Raw genomic sequence first — 20,022 nt, 5'->3', positions numbered from 1 at the left:
CGACGCAAGAAGAGGTGATTTAGCCAATTGCATCTGCACCGGCCAAAAATAAATAAATAAATAAATAACTAGCTGCCCATTCTAATCCCACCTTCCAGCACCTGGTCTGTAACCTTGTAGGGTACAGCACTTTAGTTGCTGATCCAGGTACATTTTAAATGAACGAGGGTTTCTGCCTCCATCACCAAACCAGGCAGCAAATTCCAAACACCCACCACTCTCTGGGTGAAGATGTTTTTCCTTATGTCCCCTCCAATACTTCTATCAATCACCTTAAATCTGTGCCCTCTGCTAACTGACCTCTCCACTAGGGGAAAACAGGGCACCCCTGTCTACTCTATTTAGACCCCTCAGTCTCTTCTCTGGATTTAATTCCATCTGCCACTTTCACCCACTCAACCAAACCATTGCTATCATTCTGGAGACATCAGCTACCCTTTTCACCATCAACTACATGGCCAATTTTTGTGTCATCTGCAAACTTCCCAATCATGCCACCCACATTTAAGTCCAAATCATTAATATATACAACAAACATCAAGTGACCCAACACAGCCCTGTGCAACATCACTGGAAACCATTTTCCATTCACAAAAGCATCCAACCCATTACCCTGTTTCCTGTCACTGAGCCACCTTTGGATCCAACTCGCCGCATTGCCCTGTATCCCATGGGCTTTTACTTTTCTGACCAGTCTGCCATGTGGGATCTTGCCTTACTAAAATTCATGTAGGCAACATCCACTGCACTACCCCTCATCAATCCTCTTTGTTACTTCCTCAAAAAAAAAGGATCAAATTAGTAAGACACGATCTTCCTCTAACAAAACCCTGATTAATCCATTCCATTCTAAGTGACAGTTTATCCTGTCTCAATTGATTAATAATTTGCCCACCACCAAAGTCACACTGACCAGCCTATGATTATTTGGTCTGTCCCTCGCACCCTTTTTAAATAATGGCACAATGTTCGCAGACCTCCAATCATCTGGTACCTCACCTGTATCTAGCGAGGATTGGAAAATGATCCTCACAGCATCCGCTATTTCCTCCCTGGCTTCTTTTAACAACCTGGGATACAATCCATCCCGCCCTGGTGATTTATCCACCTTCAAGGACGCCAGTCCTTCCAGTACATCCTCTCTCACTATGCTTATTGCATCTAATATTTCACACCCCTCCTCTAACTAGAATATCTGCATCATCCCTCTGCTTCATGAAGACATGGACAAAGTACTCACTGAGAACCCTGCCCACATCTTTCAGCATCAGCGCACAAGTTACCATGTACAGCTCTGATGGGCCCTACCCTTTGCTTTATTATTCTCTTGCTCTTAATGTACAGGTAAAACATCTTTGGGTTTTCTTGGATTTTACCTGCCAATATTTTTCATATCCTCTCCTTGCTTTCCTAATTATCTTTTTTACTTCACACCTGTACTTTCTATAATACTGTTGAAAGCCAAAACTTTGTTTTGAGATTGTCATAAGCTTTCTTTTTCTGCTTTATCCTACCCTGTATGCTTCTAGAAAACCAGGGGGGCTCTAGATTTGGCAGTATTGCCCTTTACCATTTGTGGGGACATGTCTACCCTGTCCCTGCAGAATCTTGCTATTGAATATCTGCCAGTGGCCAGACACTGATTTCCCTTCTAGTAGCTGTAACCAGTCCACTTTTGCCAGATCACCTCCTGGCTTCGTAAAATTTGTCTTTCCCCAATTTAGAACTTTTACTCCTGTTCTATTTTCATCCTTTTCCATAATTATGCTAAATCTAACTGTATTATGGTCACTATCTCCAAAATGGTCACCCACTGCTACTTCATCCACTTGCCCAGCTTCATTTCCTAACACTAAAGCTGGAGCTGCACCCCCTCTCGCTGGGCTGGCTGAAAAAGTGCTGGCTGAATGCAGTTCAAGAATCTTGCGCCCTCTGTGCCTATTACACGGTTCGTATCCCAGTCAATATTAGCGTAGGTGAAGTCCCCAACTATTGCTGCCTTGTTGTTTTTGCAATCAGAAATTTGCCTACATATTTGCTCTTCTAACTCCCTTCCACTATTTAGGGAGTACACTCCTAGCAGTGTGGCTGCCTCTATATGTCTCAGCTCAACCCATATGGCCTCATTTGATCCTTCATTTATTATCACCACCCCCACAGCCGTAATTGATTATTTAACCAATAACGCTACACCTCCCCGCCTTTATTAGCCCCCTCTCTATCCTGCCTGAAAACTCAATATCCACGGATGTTGAGCTGCCATTTTTGCCCCCTTTAAGCCAAGTTTCTGTTATATCAATGATATCACGCTGCCTTGTGTCTGTGCCCTCAGCTCATCAGCTTTGTTAGCTTTACTCCTTGCATTTAAATAAATACCCTTAATACTGCCAAATTCCTGTGCTGTAAACCTTTTAACCTGTGCTTATTCTGTCTTTCAGAGTCACCCACTAATTTTCTCTCTCCAGCTCCCCGGTCTGAATCTGCCCTCAGGCTCCCACCCACCGCCCCCCCCCTGCCAATCTAGTTTAAACCCTCCCCAAGGCTACTAGCAAATTTCCCTGCAAGGACATTTGTCCTGGTCCTATTCCAGGTGTAGACCATCCTTGTACGGATCCCACCATCCCCATGACAAACAGAACAAGAAAGCAGTCTAACAGTCAGTCAATACGTCTCTACCACAGGAAAGAATATCAGGCCTTTCAGATAGGTTCCTGTAAAAATTGAGCAAACCAAAAAAATAGTATTTCTTGTCACAAAACCTTCCCCCCCAAACACAACCTGTGTAAAAAAAAACTTACAATTAAAGAGCCTCCATTTATCCTTTGATGCAGAATGAGCAGCGGCAAAGGTGGGGGATGGGGGAGGGTCAGTGGGGGGATACACTCCTTTATTCAATAACCCTTTAAACCACCCATGATTGAAACTGTGCACCAGCATGGGCATTAGAATACAAATCAACTTTCAACAGCAGTCCCAGCAGCTGCAGCATTGTAACATAGGTGAAGTGACCCAGCCATGTCAAGCTTCGAACCCACATTGATGGCACAAAGCTATCGACCAAAGGATGCTTCCCCTACAACACAGCTGGTGCCAGCATGCAAAAGGCTGCTGCCAAGGGATGACCTTCCTTCCTGGCCTTCAATGGACAGAGTGCTCAACAGTAGAGACCTGCAGCTGTGACATAATGGCAACTCCCGTGCGTGGAGGATGAATTTTCTGTTCATCCAGATGAGGTAGGTTACTGCAGGAGAATGGAACACTTTCCATTTCAGGCATTGGGGACTGTACGTTAGCTCAGTAGCAGGAGGCTATTTTGGAGGTGTGGAAATTAAGTAGTACAGGTTTTCCCAAAGGTTCTGCAGTTTCAACATCTGTACCTGTTTTCCTATATATGTTTCCTGCCCACAAGTAGACTGACCGGCAGATAGGCAGGGAGTGGTGGGAAACAGACCGATTGCAAGGTGGGGGGGGGCAGTGTTTACTGGGTTGTCCATGGGGCTGGGGGGTCACCCCTACTCCTCTTGGCCCACAAGCAGTGCTACAAAGGTGCTTACCTTAAGGATTCAGCCCCTCTCGCCTCCCTTCACCTGCTGCATTCCTCAAATCCAGGAAAACCTCTGGTTAAAAATACAATCAGTTAAAATGAAGACAACGGGGCTTTAAAATATTTAAGTGGCCAATTTGCCTGCAGCAAACAGATTGGCCACCCGCCCCCTCATCCTGCCTCCATTAAAACCAGAAGTGGGCAGGTTCAATTCCTGTTTCAGGTTTTTACCTTCTTAACGTCATTCAAACCAAACCCACCTATTTTTTTGTGGGTCAAAATCTTACACCCCCACACCCACCCACTTCCACATCACCTATTTATTAGCATCTCTGACTGAGGGCCGTTTTGCCTACCATAACCCATTTCATGTATAACTGTCAAAGCCCAACAAATGCAAAACATTCACCCATCAATCCAGAAGCCACAGGTCAAGCTAACGCTCAACTTTAATGCAACAATGAGTCTCCACGAAACGTGGAGAGATGGAAAGGCTAGAGCTCGGAAATCCACCAGATAAAGTAAATGGGACAGATTCCAAAAGAAACAGAGGCGCTTCTATTTGAGGCAATTCTGTGCAGCATCCAAGTGGCAAGAATTCAGCCCACAGTCAAATCTGGCAGGCAACAAAAAAATCACCGAATGAGTAGGGACAGCTCCAGGTCTTTACATGCTCCTTGAAAAGAGATTTAGGCTCATTATAAAAATTATGTTTTCCACCAATTACTGCACAGCTTGAAGCAGCAGGTGCACATTATTGAGCCCAATTAGCAACACTTCACAGCATCATGCTTTCAATTCAAATGCACCTGTAAAATAACAAGCAGTAACACGGCAAACAAATCATGCACTTTAAGATAGGAAAGAAAATGGTAACAAGATGTTGGGTTCCTAGGATACGGAAAGAAACCTGCCGCTATATATTTAAAAACCTTATTCTCGTTATTTATTTTTTTTTTAAATAGTCTTTTTCTGCTGAACAAAGGAAATTAAGATGGCTGTTACAAGTCACCTGATAACAGGCTTGGCCCTCTGTCCGAGAGCTATCCCCAGAGTAAAAGGACAGAAGAATTCTTCTCTCAGTTTCTGGAATGTGATGCCTAGAGAGATACTAACAGACTCACATCACACCTGGGACTGTTCAGGACAATTTCAAACAGAATGACAGGGATGCGCGCCAGCGGCCCAAGCACCTGTGTGCTGGCGGGCCTTATACTGTAAAACTCCTTTCCTCTGTCCCTCCCCCACCCCCCTTTCACCATGTGAATGTGCAGAGTGGGAAGGGGCGAACACTCTTTTTCCAGGTTTCCAATGCATTAGATAAACTAACTGTCTGAGTTAATCCTAACCAGAGTTTGCTGCGGATTATTAGTAAAATCGGATCACAAAAACCAAGGCTCTGGAAAAACATGCCAACACTTATTCTTTGGAAAGCTAATTTAAAAACACCTTCTGCTGATGGGACAGGTGGCAAGAGGAAATCAGTGCAGTTTGCACTGTCCCTCTCCTGTCCACAAGCAAACGCCACCTAAACAGATGATAACTGAGCTCAGAGGTTATGGCACACCTCAAATCAGTGCAAATCTCACCAACCAAAATTAGGAGTATCAAAATAATCTGGACGCTCTGCACAAGCCACAATGTAAAGTGCGGCTGACTCCCTGAAATTTCCATTACACATCTTGCAGGCAGCTTAAAAAGCACAATTTAAATGGTTTCGTCAAACTTTGTTTTGGAAAGAAGAGGCACTTATATCAGAGTGAAATCACCAGGTGATGTTACGTACTGGATATTGTCTTCTGCAGTATCTGAAGTGTAAAGATCAGCCGTATGCATTTTAATGAAGACCTTCAGGAACAGAACTCTGCCCTTTTACCTTTTTGTCCATTCTTCTGGATCCAGGCCACGCTCAATTGCAGCATTTTCAGCAGGCAAACCAAATGCATCCCATCCCATTGGGTGCAAGACCTGCAATTTACGGAAAGAATGGTAGTTACAAAACCCCTTCCTGAAACAAGTTATTAATTTTTTTTAAACTTACTATCGCAAGTGTTATCCCAGCATTGCTTAATGAAGCTTAACCAATCAGGTACAACTGCCCACTCTTCCTCCACAAAAAGCAGTGGGACAAAATGTTACAGGTCAGTTATTCACATTCATTATATGTTCTCCTCTCGCAGATAGTTCGATGGCTTAATGTTATTTATCTATTACACATGATCTATCCAACCTATGAACATCCTTGTTTTCAAATCCCACCATGGCCTCACCCCTCCCCAACTCTAATCGCTTCCAGCATCCACCTCCCGCCAGCCCCCCCAAAAACAAAAATCCCACGATATCTGCTCTCAATTAATTCCGGACCATCCCCGGTTTTAATCACTCCGCCACTGGTAGCTGTGCCTTCGGCTGCCTAGGCCCCAAGCTCTGCAATTCCCTCCCTAAACCTCTCCGCTTCACTTTTCTCCTTGAAGCAGCTCTTTAAAACCTACTTCTATGACCAAGCTTTTGGCCATCTTCCCTTGTATTGCCTTATGTGGCTTCTTGTCAAAGTTTGCTTTACAATGCTGTGAGCACCTTGGGCCATTTTACTGCATTAAAAATCACTATACAAATACAGGTTGTATTTGATAATCATTGTTCTGTAATAATGTAAAAGCACATTTATATTCCTATGTCGTGATCTGTAACTTCTATGGAGAAAGTTAATCTGTTGCCATTTACAAAGGAGTAATCTGGTCAAAAGAGCCAAAAAAAAAAGACTCCAAGGAATGAGAGGATTTTTGTTTTAAGTTACTTATATATTTCCACCCCCCCCCACCCACCGCTTCTCTCCCAGTTGCCCTCTGCCTAACACCATGATCTGAAGCCCCCCAGGTAGTGGAAAGATAAGCAGGAGGAAGCGATCATTGTCAGAGATTTCAAACACAAACTGCATTGGCAAGTTTAACACGTTTGCTATGAATTGAATTCTTTGGTCCACTGGTTATGTCACAAATGTTAGTTTCAGCAATGTATTCCTGAGATGGCTGACCAAACCAAATAGTGGCCAAAAGATTCAAAACCAGACTTGCACACCAGCAAAACTACAGCTCAGTAATAAATACACTCAAGATACCAGTAATATTAATAATCCTTGTTAAAAAAATATGTCTGTAGATCACCATCAGGCAAACTATCCTGCCCTTCACCCCTGAGCTAAGTTTTTTTCAAAAATTAATTAGACTTCTTGCTTTCATCAGTTATTTTGTTATTGTTGCCTCCATTCTCTCTGAACTGGAGATATTTATATAATCTTTAACACAATTTATGATCTTTATTCTCATCTTTAGGCTATTTTCACATTTATTAATTTAGATACGGCAGAGGTTTTAAATAGCTACTTTGCATTAGTCTGTACTACTGAAGATTACATTGAATGGCTTTGTTGATCCCATCACTGATATCGTCCTGACTAGAATTAGTGTTTTTAATAGATTAGGCATCCGGCCCTGACAGCATTTGTGCTCAAAGCAGCAAGGGCTGTGCTCTGCAAGCTACTTGCTCAAACAATTAGTTTGTTGAGGTCTGGGATCATTTGAAAAAATGGCACGCAAAGCAAACTAATGTCGAGCCTTGAGATATTTTTGGGCCAATAAGAAAATGGATACGAAAAGCAGTTATTAACGCTTGTGGTTCTGCTCGAGGATTGGTGACGAGTGGCAGGAATTGATGTTAGGTGTGTTGCTCTCCGGCACATTTATCAACGAGTTGGACAAGGACACCAAGAAACTAAAAGTGCGAGGATGACAAAGACACATGCAGCTACTGAAGCCTTTAGATAATTTTTTTAAAAGGCAATTCTAGATGCGAGGAGGGAAATGGAGCTGTATGTGGCAGATGTCAATTAGTGTTGATAAGTGAGGCATTAAGCACGTGCTTAGGGGCAAGTCCAAACCTACAGGACTAACTCCAAACCTATACACATCCAACAAGGGCTGCATGCTCAAAGCTGACTGGGGGGCAGGGGATGGTGGGTCAGTGATGATCCTGGGGTCCATAGCGCACATGTCATTAAACACCAACAACCAATGCCATGAGGATATTTCAGAAACAATAGGCTGCCAAATAAAATGTTGCACATGTATGCAGCTGCACGCACACAGATTTTGTTCCACAATAAATGCCGCACATGAATGGCTGCACCAAAAAAAAAATAAACGTACCACCCATTGAAAAAGCTGGCTGCACACAACAGGAAAATTTTAAAGGGAACATTGATACCCACGGTGTATTGCTGGGACATATGCCTCTATATGCAGGTCTCAAGTCAGACCACATCTAGAATATCATGTCCGGTTTTAGTCCCACGACAGTGGAAAATAGAGTTCGAGGAAGAGCAAGTACGTTGATACCCAGTTTGGTTTAAAAATCCTCTTATCAGGATAGGTTGAGACACATAGAACTTTATACTTTAGAAAAAAGTGTGGACTTCAGGGAACATTTGATTGAAGCCTTCCAAGTACCAAAAATGATTAAACTCCCTCTGTAAATAAGGTAGAGAAGTTCGATAGAATCAGGGGTGGTGGGAGAAAAGTTGCGATGGTATGCACCAGTCATGCCAGAATGGGATGGGGCTGAACAGACAGACACGTATTTATTTTTCAAAGGAAATCTTGAAGTTAATATTGGTATGCGTCATATAAAAAATTATGATTGCCTTTTCTTCCAAACACATTGTGAAATTAAAACAAAAATTGAGATGTTAGCTACATCAATGGCATTTAGCTTGTATTTTCCAATATAATCATTGAACAAAAGAGATTCAACGATGCTGAAGATGTTATAGCAGAGAAATTGGGCTTTGCAATAATTGCACGGAAACCCTTCAGAAGAGTTGACTGAATACTGATATTTTTATGACTTCATTTCAGCTCCTTGAGCCTTGTAATGTACTGCTAGCTTTAAAACTACCACTGCTGACTAATCCCATCTCACTGCCTTTCTACAATATCCTTTCACAGCATGATTTCAACCTATTGTGTTAATCTCCAATTATATTGGACATTGACACAGCATGTTACCCAGTGAAGGGCTATTAAAAGCCAATAGAAAGGGCACGAATGCAAAAGCCAAGTAAAATTGTCAAGCTTAAGAGAGACAGCATTTAGGGAGACAGAAGTACCTTAACGACAGAGGATTTCTCTGGTGTTTGCTATACTAAAAAGGGGCTTTAAAATAAAAAGTTCTTCAGATGGGAACATGTCTTAATTGTGTCAGATGTTCAGCACTGTGGAGATTCGCTGTTTTAGGTTTCAGTTTCACACTGGGAAGCTGTTGCCTCCTGACATCAATTCCGGGGAGTCCAGGAATTACTGCATCAGGAATCCTATTGACCAACATCCAGCGCTGGCCTGGAACGTCAATAGGGAGGCACCACAAAGATGGATTATTCAGCACTGGCCAAGGGCTGCTACAAGGCTGCAATGATTGTTCACATAAGTGTACAGGTTGCCTCAATAATACAACTATAAATTAAAGAAGTGCTCTCTGGCAAAGTCTTTTAAGGATGCACACAGCTCCCAATAAGGTCCAACTTTTTCCAGGTCCAAACAGCAGAGGTCAGAGGCAAGGAATGCGAGTGTATCTCCTTCTCTTAGTTCTGTATCAAAGGAGCAGTTAAAGTACTTACAGCATTACTTCAAAAAAAAACATCAAGCAGGACAATAGAAAGGCCTTGCATCATTACCTCTGGTGTCACCATCCACCTCCCTGCACCACTTAACAACATTCCAAAGCACAACATCAGTTTTCACACGTACGCTGACAACACTCAGCTCTACTTCAACACCACCTCCTCTCTCGAACGCTCCAGTGCCTCTAAACTGATTCTGTGCTGTGCAGTATTGGACAAACACAAATTTCTTCCAATTAAATACTGGGAAAACAAAACATTACCTTCAATCCCGGATTAAAAAAAAAATCCATTCCCTAGACTGACTCCACCACACAACCTGGCAACTGTCTGAGGCTGAACCCAGATTGTTCCAAACCTTGGTGCCATATTTGAATCCAGGATAAGCTTCGAGCCACACATCCCCATCACTGCCAAAACTGCCCATTTCCACATCCATAAAATCACCCTACTCCACCCCTGCCTCAACTCCTCAGCTGAAACCCTCATCCATGCCTTTGTTACCTCTAGATTTGACCACTGCAGTGCACTCCTGGCCAGTGTCCCAGGTACTGCGTACCAAACTCTGCTGCTGGTGTCCGAACTCGCACCAGGTCCCTATCACCCATCATCCCTGTGCTCGCTGACCTCCTTTGGTTCCTGGTTAAGCACCTTGATTTTAAAATTCTCATCCTGGTTTTCAAATTCTTCCAAGGCCTCACCCCTCCCTACACCTAATCTAACCCAGCCATACAACCCGCCGAGATATCTGCACTCTTCCAATTCTGACCTCTGAGTATCTCAAATTTTAATCGCTCCATCATTGGTGGCCGACCCTTCTGTTACCAAGGCCCTAAGCCCCTCTCTTCTCCTTTCAGGCGCTCCTTAATACTACTTCTTTGATTAAGCCTTGGATGATCTGGCACTAATTATCTCCTTAAATGGCTTAGTGTCAAATTTCTCTTCATAACTCTCCTGTGAAACGCCTTGGGGCATTTTATTACAGTAAAGGCGCTATATAAATGAAAGCTGTTGTTGCTAATGCAGCTGTGGTGTTGGGGGTGGGGGGGGAGAAATCACCATTTAAGTGATATAGGCCAAGACAGATCAACAATTCCTGCCAAGACGCAGGGATCATAGCTCACTTGAGGCGTAAGCAACATCTACCCAGCTGAAATTCTCTAAATCACTGAAAGTTAAAAAGTTGTCATTGAATGAAATAACTGGCAGCGGTCTGGTGAAGACACCCAATAACTCCTCTTTCAAACCATGCCAAGATATTTTTATTGCTACCCATCAGACAGCACAAAAGCAGACCCCAGTGAGAACAGTTACAAATTCTGTAGTTACCAAGCTCACATTAAATTATTAAGCCATCCTGTCAGTTCAATTTTGATAGGAATTTTAAAAAAGCGTGCATGCAAAACACACACACAATTATCTGTTGGTTTTCAATATCGAGGTCAGTGACATGTTCTTAAGGGAGTACTTCACAGTAAAGTAAATGTAAATATAATGAGTTGAGAGGGGTAAGGAGTTAGAGTTACTTGTTAATCTTTTTTAATTATTAGTTCTAATTTTTTTTAAGCACATTAGGGATAAATTAGAAGCAAATGCAGCTGATGAAAACACTGGCTATTGGAATTGTAAGAACAAGACTGCAAGCAGAAGGCGGAAATAAAACAGGAGTTAAGGAAGAGGTCTATTACACAGTTAGCAAAGGAATGCCTTTACCAGCAAGGAATGAGAAGAAAAGCTGCAAAAAGGCTCAGAGGCAAAAGACACTAATGATCAGAAGAGTACCAACTGCAAACAGATAAGGAGGTAGATAGACAGTATTTAGGCAAATAAAGATTGCCATTATGATAAAAACAAAAAGCTAAAAGCTACTGCGGATGCTGGAAATCCAAAACAAAAACAGAATTACCTGGAAAAACTCCGCAGGTCTGGCAGCATCGATGGAGAAGAGTTGACGTTTCGAGTCCTCATGACCCTTCGGCAGAACTGAAGTATAGTTAGGAGAGGGGTGAAATATAAGCTGGTCTAAGGTGGGGGGACGGGGGGAGAGAGAAGTTGAGGGTGGGGTGGTTGTGGGGACAAGCAAGCAGTGATAGGAGCCGATAATCAAAAGATGTCACAGACAAAAGGATCAAAGAGGTGTTGAAGGTGGTGATATTATCTAAGAAAAGTGCTAATTAAGAATGGATGGCAGGATACTCAAGGTACAGCTCTAGTGGGGGTGGGGTGGAAAGACTAACAAGGTATTAGTTGTAGATTTAAAAATAATGGAAATAGGTGGGAAAAGAAGAATCTATATAAATTATTGAAAAAAAAGGGGAGGGGATGGGGGGAGGGGGAGTTTAAGATCTAAAGTTGTTGAATTCAATATTCAGCCCGGAAGGCTGTAAAGTGCAATCTTTATTTGCCTAAATACTGTCTATCTACCTCCTTATCTGTTTGCAGTTGGTACTCTTCTGATCATTAGTGTCTTTTGCCTCTGAGCCTTTTTGCAGCAAGGTTTGAGTCTTTCTTGCGGACAGACCGCAGGTGTTCTGCAAAGCGGTCGCCCAATTTGCGTTTGGTCTCTCCAATGTAGAGGAGACCGCATTGCCGCTTGCCATTTTAACACTCCACCCTGCTCTCTTGTCCACATGTCTGTCATTGGCTTGCTGCATTGTTCCAGTGAAGCCCAACGCAAACTGGAGGAACAGCACCTCATCTTCCGACTAGGCACTTTACAGCCTTCCGGGCTGAATATTGAATTCAACAACTTTAGATCTTAAACTCCCCCTCCCCCCATCCCCACCCCGTTTCTTCCCCCTCCCTTTTTTTTCAATAATTTATATAGATTCTTCTTTTCCCACCTATTTCCATTATTTTTAAATCTACAACTAATACCTTGTTAGTCTTTCCACCCCACCCCCACTAGAGCTGTACCTTGAGTATCCTGCCATCCATTCTTAATTAGCACTTTTCTTAGATATCACCACCTTCAACACCTCTTTGATCCTTTTGTCTGTGACATCTTTTGATTATCTGCTCCTATCACTGCTTGCTTGTCCCCACAACCACCCCACCCTCAACTTCTCTCTCCCCCCGCCCCCTACCTTAGACCAGCTTATATTTCACCTCTCTCCTAACTATACTTCAGTTCTGCCGAAGGGTCATGAGGACTCGAAACGTCAGCTCTTTTCTTCTCCACCGATGCTGCCAGACCTGCGGAGTTTTTCCAGGTAATTCTGTTTTTGTTTTGCCATTATGATTATGTTGTCTGCAAACGTCTGGATCGTAAAGATAATGTGGATTAACAAAGAGCAAAAAAAAAGAGATTCATAGCATTAATCAAAGCTATGATTGACAACACCACAAGGAAAAAGAGAGTAACAAGTTAGGATCGATTCAGTACTTGCTTAACTTGTGGTAACATCGCTTTTAAAAGAACACAAGAAATAGAAGCAGCTGATCTTCTAGCTCAACTCCACCTTCCTGCACTATTGCCACGTCCCTTAATTTGCTTAGTACCCAAAAATCTATCAGGTCTGTCTCGAATATACTCTGACTGAGCATCCACAATCTGCTGGGGTAGTGAATTTCAAAGATTCACAACTCTGAACATAGGAGTAGGCCATTCGGCCCTTCAAACCTGCTCCGCCATTCGATAAGATCGTGACTGATCTGTTTGTATCTCAACTCCCACTTTCCGGTCTGGCCCCCATAACCTGCCCCCTAACCCACCTGTCTATCAAAAATCCATCTAACTCAGCCTTGAGCAGATTCAACGACCCTGCCTCCGCTGCTTTCTGGGGAAGGGAACTCCAAAAAAAATCCTCATCTCAATCTTAAAAGGGAGATCACTTATTCTTAAACCATATCCTCTACAAACATAAACAAGGAGTAGGCCATTCAGCCCCTTGAGCCTGCTCCACCATTTAATAAGATCAAGGCTGATCTGATAGCAACCCGAAATCTGCACCCCGCCTACCCCTGATAACCTATCACCCCCTTGCTTACCAAGAATCTATCCACCTCTTCCTTAAAGATATTCAAAGACTCTGCTTCCACCATCTCGAGGAGTGTTCTAAAGACCCACGACCCGCTGATTTGAAAAAATTTCACCTCATCAGTTTTAAATGGGCAAACCCCTTATCTTTAAACAGTGACCTAGTTCTAATCTCCCCCACAAGAGGAACCATCTTCCCAATATCCATCCTGTTAAGTCCTCTCAGGATCTGGTGTTTCAATAAGATCACCTCTCATTCTTCTAAACCCCAGTGGTTATAGGCCCAATCTGTTCAACCAAGGTAAGCCCCTCAACCCCAAGATGAGTCGCAAAGTCCCTCTTCATCTCAATCCTAAATGTCCAACCCATCATTTGGAGGCTGTGACCTTGTATTCTAGACTCTCCAGCCAGGGGAAAAAACAAAAACAAACATTCTCCCATCCTCTATCTGTCTAGCTCCTTAGGCTCAGTTTCACTTCTCATTCTTCTAAACTCTAGAGGATACAGGCCTAGTCTACTCAAACTCTCCTCATAGGACAATTCCCTCATCCCAGGAGTCAGTCTAGTGACTGCAGCAGTTCAAGGTAGCAGCCCACCACCACCTTCTCAAGGGGCCATTAGGGATGGGCAATAAATGCTGACCTAGCCATCAATGCACAAATCCCATGAATGATTTTTTTTTTAAAACAAGTGAACCTTTCTCACTCTCTCCAAGGAAGGTCTATCGTTTCTTAGGTAAAGAAACCAAACCTGTACACGGTACTCCCGGTGTGGTCTCAGAAAGGCTGTGTACAATTGCAGAATGCTACCACTGATGAGGGAGCTCAGTTATGTGAAGAGACTGGAGCAACTGGGGTTGTTCTCCAGAGAACAGAGAAGTGATGGAGGAGATTTGATAGGGGTGTTCAAAAATTCTTAATGTTTTGATAGATAATTCCAGTGGCAGAAGGGTTGGCTACCAGACGATGCAGGTTTAAGGCGTTTGACAAAAGAAGTGACAAAAAAAGAAACTTATTTTTAAAAAAAGCATAGCAGGGGGTGGGGATCTGGAATGCACTGCTTGAAAGGGCAGTGGGGGCATTTCAATTTTAATCATTCAATGAGAATTGGATAAATACTTGAAGGGAAAAAAATCTACTGGGCCAGGGAGAAAGAGCTGGTGAGTGGGATTAATTGCTTTGCTATACCGAAGAGAGCCAGCAAGGATGTGACATCATGAGAGAGGGCAGAAAAGATTTAAGAGAATGGTTCAACAGGTGAGGGACCCAGTTACGTGGCTAGTTTGGAGAATCTGGGATTGTTCTCCTTGGAGAAGAGAAGGTCAAGGTGAGGTTTGATAGAGGTGTTCAAAATCATGTTGGGTTTGGACAGAGCAGATAGGAAGAAACTACTCCCATTGGTGGAAGGATCAAGAACCAGAGGGCACAGATTTAAGGTAATTGGGAAAAGAAGCAATGGTAAGATGAAGGAAAAACTCCCCCATGCAGTGAGCGGTTAGGATCTGGAACGCACGGCCTGAGAATCTGGTGGAGGCAGGTTCAACTGAGGAATTCAAGAGAGAATTGAGCAATTATGTGGAAAGAAAAAAAAATGTGCAGGGCTACAGGGAAAAGGTGAGGGAGTGGCACTAGGCAACCCGCTCCTGCAGCAGGCCAGCATGGACAGAGGGCCAAATGGCCACCTTTGATTATGTAACCATGCTATGTTTCTTTAAGCTGGAGAAGCTGTTTCATCTTTTCACTAGCACAGGTCCAATGTCAACTTCCTAGTCTTTCACAGTACAAGGAATTTGGCAAATGCTCTATCCCAGGGCAATTACCTTCTAAATAAAGAATTTCAGCTAGTTTCTAACAGAAAAGAATAATTTTTCAGATTCACCATCAGGTGTGCAGGGCAACTTGGGATGGACTATAAATACTGGCCTATAAATGCTGGCCTTGCCAGCAATGCCCACATCCACATTCTAACAGAAATGGCAACAGATGTTGATTTAACCCACTCACACCAGCCCCAGCTGTCACTCCATCAAATTGAATATAATCGATGTAGCGTTTTGTTCCTTCAATTCTTCAGAAATCAAGAAAATTGAAGTCTGCACCTGCTCCCCGCACCACCACCACCACCACCACCACCCCAAAAATCTTTGATTATTCTCCGGACATGGGCCTTGCTGGCAAGGTCAGCATTTATTGCTGTTCTCCAATGCGGACCTGGTGTGGAGGATCTGAAAATTATCATCGTGGTCTCAAGATTTAATGAGGATAGCTAGATTTTCAGGGTGAATCACTTCATCATCTCGTTACTGTATCAGACAGGAGAAATATGGGGGCAGAGACAAAAATCACTGACGCAAAGCACTGTTTAGAGACATTTTTCATTCAGAGACAGCTTCCATTAGAATGAATTTACCTGAAATCCACGCATTCTCTGGAAGTGGGCCATTGTGTCACTGATTGTGTAGACTCGAACATGCCCCATGTGGAGTTTCCCAGAAGGGTATGGGAACATGGAAAGGACATAATATTTTGGCTTTGATTTCTGAGGGGGAAAATAAAGATAATCTGTGAAAAAACACATTGTAAATAATAGTCACCAAGTCTTAAGCTCATCATTCACCAAAACATTTTCCCAATCTAAACTCGTAACTTGCTGTTGCACACTGAATGCGATACAGATCGGGGTTAGCAAGGATAAAGAGTAACACTAGGTATTTCTTATTTTATACTACAACACACCAAAAGCAAATATTGCCAGTGCTGGAAATCTGAAATAAAAAAATAAATATTCAGCAGGTCTGACAGCATCAGTGGAGAGAGAAACAGAATTAACACTTCAGGTTCTGATGAAAAGTCACAGACCTGAAACATTAATTCTGTTTCTCTATCCACAAACCCGATGAGTATTTCCAGCATTAATATTTAAACTTAGGGCTTCGCTCTAGATAGTACTGGAGCAACGATTTACGAGTTTTCTACTCAATCAGATCCGCGGGTCGTGGAAATGTATCAGGTGTGAACATATGTGAAGTTGCATTTACATCCTAGCCAACCATTCAAACATAAGAATTAGGAGTTTGCCATTCGGTCCCTCGCGCCTGCTCCACATTTAAGTATTTTAAACTTTAAAAGGAACTCTTGTCAAATGTGTTAGACGGATCCCAAGTCAGGCGTGAAGTATGAAGCTAGACAAATCCTTTTTTCAATAGGTTTATGCATTACATATCTCTGCCTCCTAGCTATCAACGCCCAGTGTCCCAACAGCCTCTCCTTCTGTTCTTAGGTTTTTTTTTGAACTCTTCTGAGCAAACTAAAACAAATGGCTAAATTAACAACCCCTTCAAAGGGTATGTAACTATAACAAAAACTACATATGGCTCCTGGGGCTGATGATGCATTCCAGCTCCTGCACCGCCCACTGGCTGTGGAAGGCCTCCACCCACTGCCTGGACCTGTTAACGGCCACTTTGACCCCAGATGTCACCAGTGCAGCACTCCATCGGTGGGACACTGGGTAGAATTTATGTTCAACAGACTGAAGTGGAACTTGAACCCACAACCTTCTGACTCAGAGGTGAAGAGTGCTACCCACCAAGCCACAGCCAACACCTTAATATTTCTGCCCAGTTTCAAACTGGAGCCTTTCGCCTGTAAAGCGAACATGAAAACCACTACACTACAGAAATCAACTTGATCAATCAATTCCCTTCACTTGTGTATGCTTAACTTTAATAACACAATTAACATACCATCGACAAAATGGGCCAATCCCTTTTACTCTGTGCAGATCTTGTGAGCAGTGGGGCAGCACGCAGGATTACTAATGGCCCAAACATTGGTAAGGGCAACAAGGGAATAGAGGCCAAATTTCGGGATGTGGGCATCGCTGTCCATCCCTAGTGTGGAGTCTTGAGAGATGGAATAATCTATCCATATGCCCCTTCCTACATCCAAGCTTTACACATGGTTGTCTCTTTCTATAGATTTATGAAAAAAAACATTTTTAAATACTTACATCCGTTTCAGAGATCACCTGGAATTGCTCCTTTAGTCGTGTGTGCCAGTGTTCTTCTACACGTTTCCTCGTTTCAACTCTATACTCCCTTTCCCAAGGTCCTGCCTCTCCGGAAATGCTTCTGCTGTGTCCCAGTACTTGCCTCCCATACTGCTCGATTGAACTGGTCCAGCCACAAAAAGTTTTTTTCAAGCAGGAAGAGCAAGGCCCCAGCTTCCGCAGGGCAGCCTTCATCTTTTGTAGATGCCTTTAAAAATTGAACAGACAATTGTCATAACAGGGTAAAAATACAAGCTTCCAGTTTTTATGGTGGGGTTAAGAGATCTCTCATGCACACAATTAAAGCTTTAAGTAAAACTCATGACAACTTTAGGGATGATTTTTATTTCCTCGCAGGAAACCAGAAGTTGGACAGGAAGAGTGTATCGGCTGGAGGAGTCAGCAGGGAACATTCACAATTTGTTGGTCACCCCTAGCTTGTACAGTTGAGACCAGAACAATACACACTCTAAGACGAGAAATCAGGTGCCGTTGCTGAAACTGGAGGCGTGGAGTAGCTTAAAAGGGGGACCGGGCAAACAACTCTGGAGATGCAGAAACTTCTACGATCAAGTCAAACCCCATGGTTCAGGCAGTGAACAGAGTCTTTGTACACTTAGAAGCTTTTATTTACAGGGACACAAAAACATATTGTGCATTGCCAAACAACCACCACTATTTCATACATCATATCTAATATATGTAGAAACAAAATACATTATGTGAGTATAGACAAGTTTCCATTAATGTCCACCACCTGAACACAATTAAACACCCAATTAATATACAAGTAACACTGTGTTTTAGGCCTCTAACATTGCCCAACTTCATCCCTCTCAGTTCATCCGCTGCCAAAACACTCATTCATGCTTTCATTACCTCTAGACTTGACTATTCCACATTCTATCCTCCATAAACTTGAGGTCACCCAAAACATGTTGCCTGTATCGTAACTTGCACCAAATTTCATTCCCTATCACCCCTGTGCTCACTGACCTACATTGGCTCCCGGTCAAGCAACATCTCAATTTTAAAATTCTCATTCTTGTTTTCAAATCTCTCCATGGCCTCGCTCCTCTCCCTCTTTAATCTCCCCCAATTCAATAATCCTGAGACACATAAAAACAGAAAATGCTGGCAAAACTCTGCAGGTCTGGCAGCATCTGTGGAGAGAGAAACAGAGATGGCATTTCAAGTCTATATGACTTTTCTTCAGAGCTTTTGCTTTTAACCATCAGAGGCCTGCGCACCTCTAATTCTAGCTTCTTGAACAGCCCTGACTTTAGTTGCTCCATCTTTAGTGGACATATCTTCAGCCACCTGGACCCTAACCTCTCTGGAATTCACTCTCAAACTCTCCGTTTTCCCTTTAAAAGTCTTTGGTCATTAGCCTTAACATCTCCTTATGTGGCTCAATGTCAAACTTTGCTTTATAACGCTCGAAAGAAGCACCTTGGGGCATTTATTACATTAAACACATGTCTATACCAGTTGTTGTTGACAGGGGGATCACATTTATTTTAACGTGGAACAAAAAAGGCATCTGCCCATCCACGGGGGGGGGAAGAGAAGGGGCGTGAAAACGAAATAAAGAGAAAAGGGCGAAAGTCTGAAGGAATCACAAATAAACCAGCCCGGCCCCACTGATCAGGGGAGCAACAGCAACTGATTTTTATGGTGAAAATAAACTCAAATCAACATAGCAACGGCTGCAAGAAAAAAACAACAAAAACATCCGTATCACTCAGGCAGCTTCACGGTGCATCTGAAAATCTTCCAAAATGTGTGCGGCTGCGCCTTTTATTGCGGGAAGGGCTGAGGGACAGTGCAGCAGGAGCTCACCTCACTCCCTGGGCGCCGCCAACTTGCCGGCTCTCTCAACAAAACTTTATTTAAACCGCATCCGGGCGCAATTTTATTGACATCAGTGAGAGGCGGGGGGGAATGCTGCGCATGCGCGCTACCGGCAGCACGTGCTCTGGAACACTCAGGCATTTGCCAACGTTCCATGACCACTTGGTCCCCACGTGGGTGACTGGAGCTGGGATTCCCACGTGGCTGCTGAGAGTTTGCAAACATGCAAAGGCTCAACGCTGATCATTTCTACTCTTTAAACATGTTCAAGAATACATGGCATGCACCAACTTTTTTTTAATGTTTCTTTTCTTTAATGACAGAGCTATAGGATTGCCAGACCTCCAGAATTGGTGACAACATTGGGTGGTGAAGCATTGGGAAGATAAGAGGCTACAGGGTGAAACCTCCAGGAATATGCCCAACCAGGATTGGCAACTCTAATGTCCAAGGAAGGCATGTTCATAACGTGGTCGAGCAGCTTGATTGTCAACTGGCAAGTCCTTCCAGCACATGCCAATATGCCAGGCATTAAGGGCAAGAGAGATTCCTGGGCAGCCATGCTTGATGTGGAGTGGTACCCCTCAAGCTATAGCTTCAGGCTAGAGACCTGTTCAAGGAAAAATGAGCTATGGAAAGGGAAATAAACGTGTGCTTTGTCTGCCTCATGCATCATTAGACACTGGAAGCCTTCTAAGTCTAATCAGGGCCTGTCAACTGAACCCAAAGCAAAAACATAACAACCCATTGGCAGATGCTGGAAATCTGAAATAAAAATTAGAGCATGCTGGATAGACTCAGCAGGCCAGGCAGCATCCGGAGAGGGAGAAGCAGGCTTAATGGCCCCAATCTTAACTCAGAGGTGTACTGGGAGCAGGATTGGGGACCAGGTGGGGTGTCATATTGCATGGGAAACTTAGA

At 43.3% G+C, this 20,022-nt stretch overlaps 1 protein-coding gene across 1 annotated transcript in view; it reads right to left on the bottom strand.

Annotated features, from left to right (window-relative positions):
* Positions 1–19,121, bottom strand: part of lars2 (leucyl-tRNA synthetase 2, mitochondrial) — a 96,425-nt gene extending 77,304 nt beyond the window's left edge. Inside the window, exons 1-4 of the mRNA XM_078539616.1 lie at positions 19,082–19,121; positions 17,209–17,447; positions 15,607–15,735; positions 5,421–5,512 (exon numbers count right to left, since the gene is read on the bottom strand). Coding sequence (XP_078395742.1) covers positions 5,421–5,512; positions 15,607–15,735; positions 17,209–17,442 — 455 coding nt within the window. The 5' untranslated portion in view covers positions 17,443–17,447; positions 19,082–19,121. The remainder of the gene's footprint in view (positions 1–5,420; positions 5,513–15,606; positions 15,736–17,208; positions 17,448–19,081) is intronic.
* Positions 19,122–20,022: the final 901 nt, after the last annotated feature.

The sequence above is a fragment of the Cetorhinus maximus genome, chromosome 3 (assembly GCF_964194155.1).
Source record: "Cetorhinus maximus chromosome 3, sCetMax3.hap1.1, whole genome shotgun sequence".
NCBI classification, from domain to species: Eukaryota; Metazoa; Chordata; class Chondrichthyes; order Lamniformes; family Cetorhinidae; genus Cetorhinus; species Cetorhinus maximus.
Note: the sequence above shows the minus strand (reverse complement) of the source record. Positions and strands in the feature narration are given on the sequence as shown.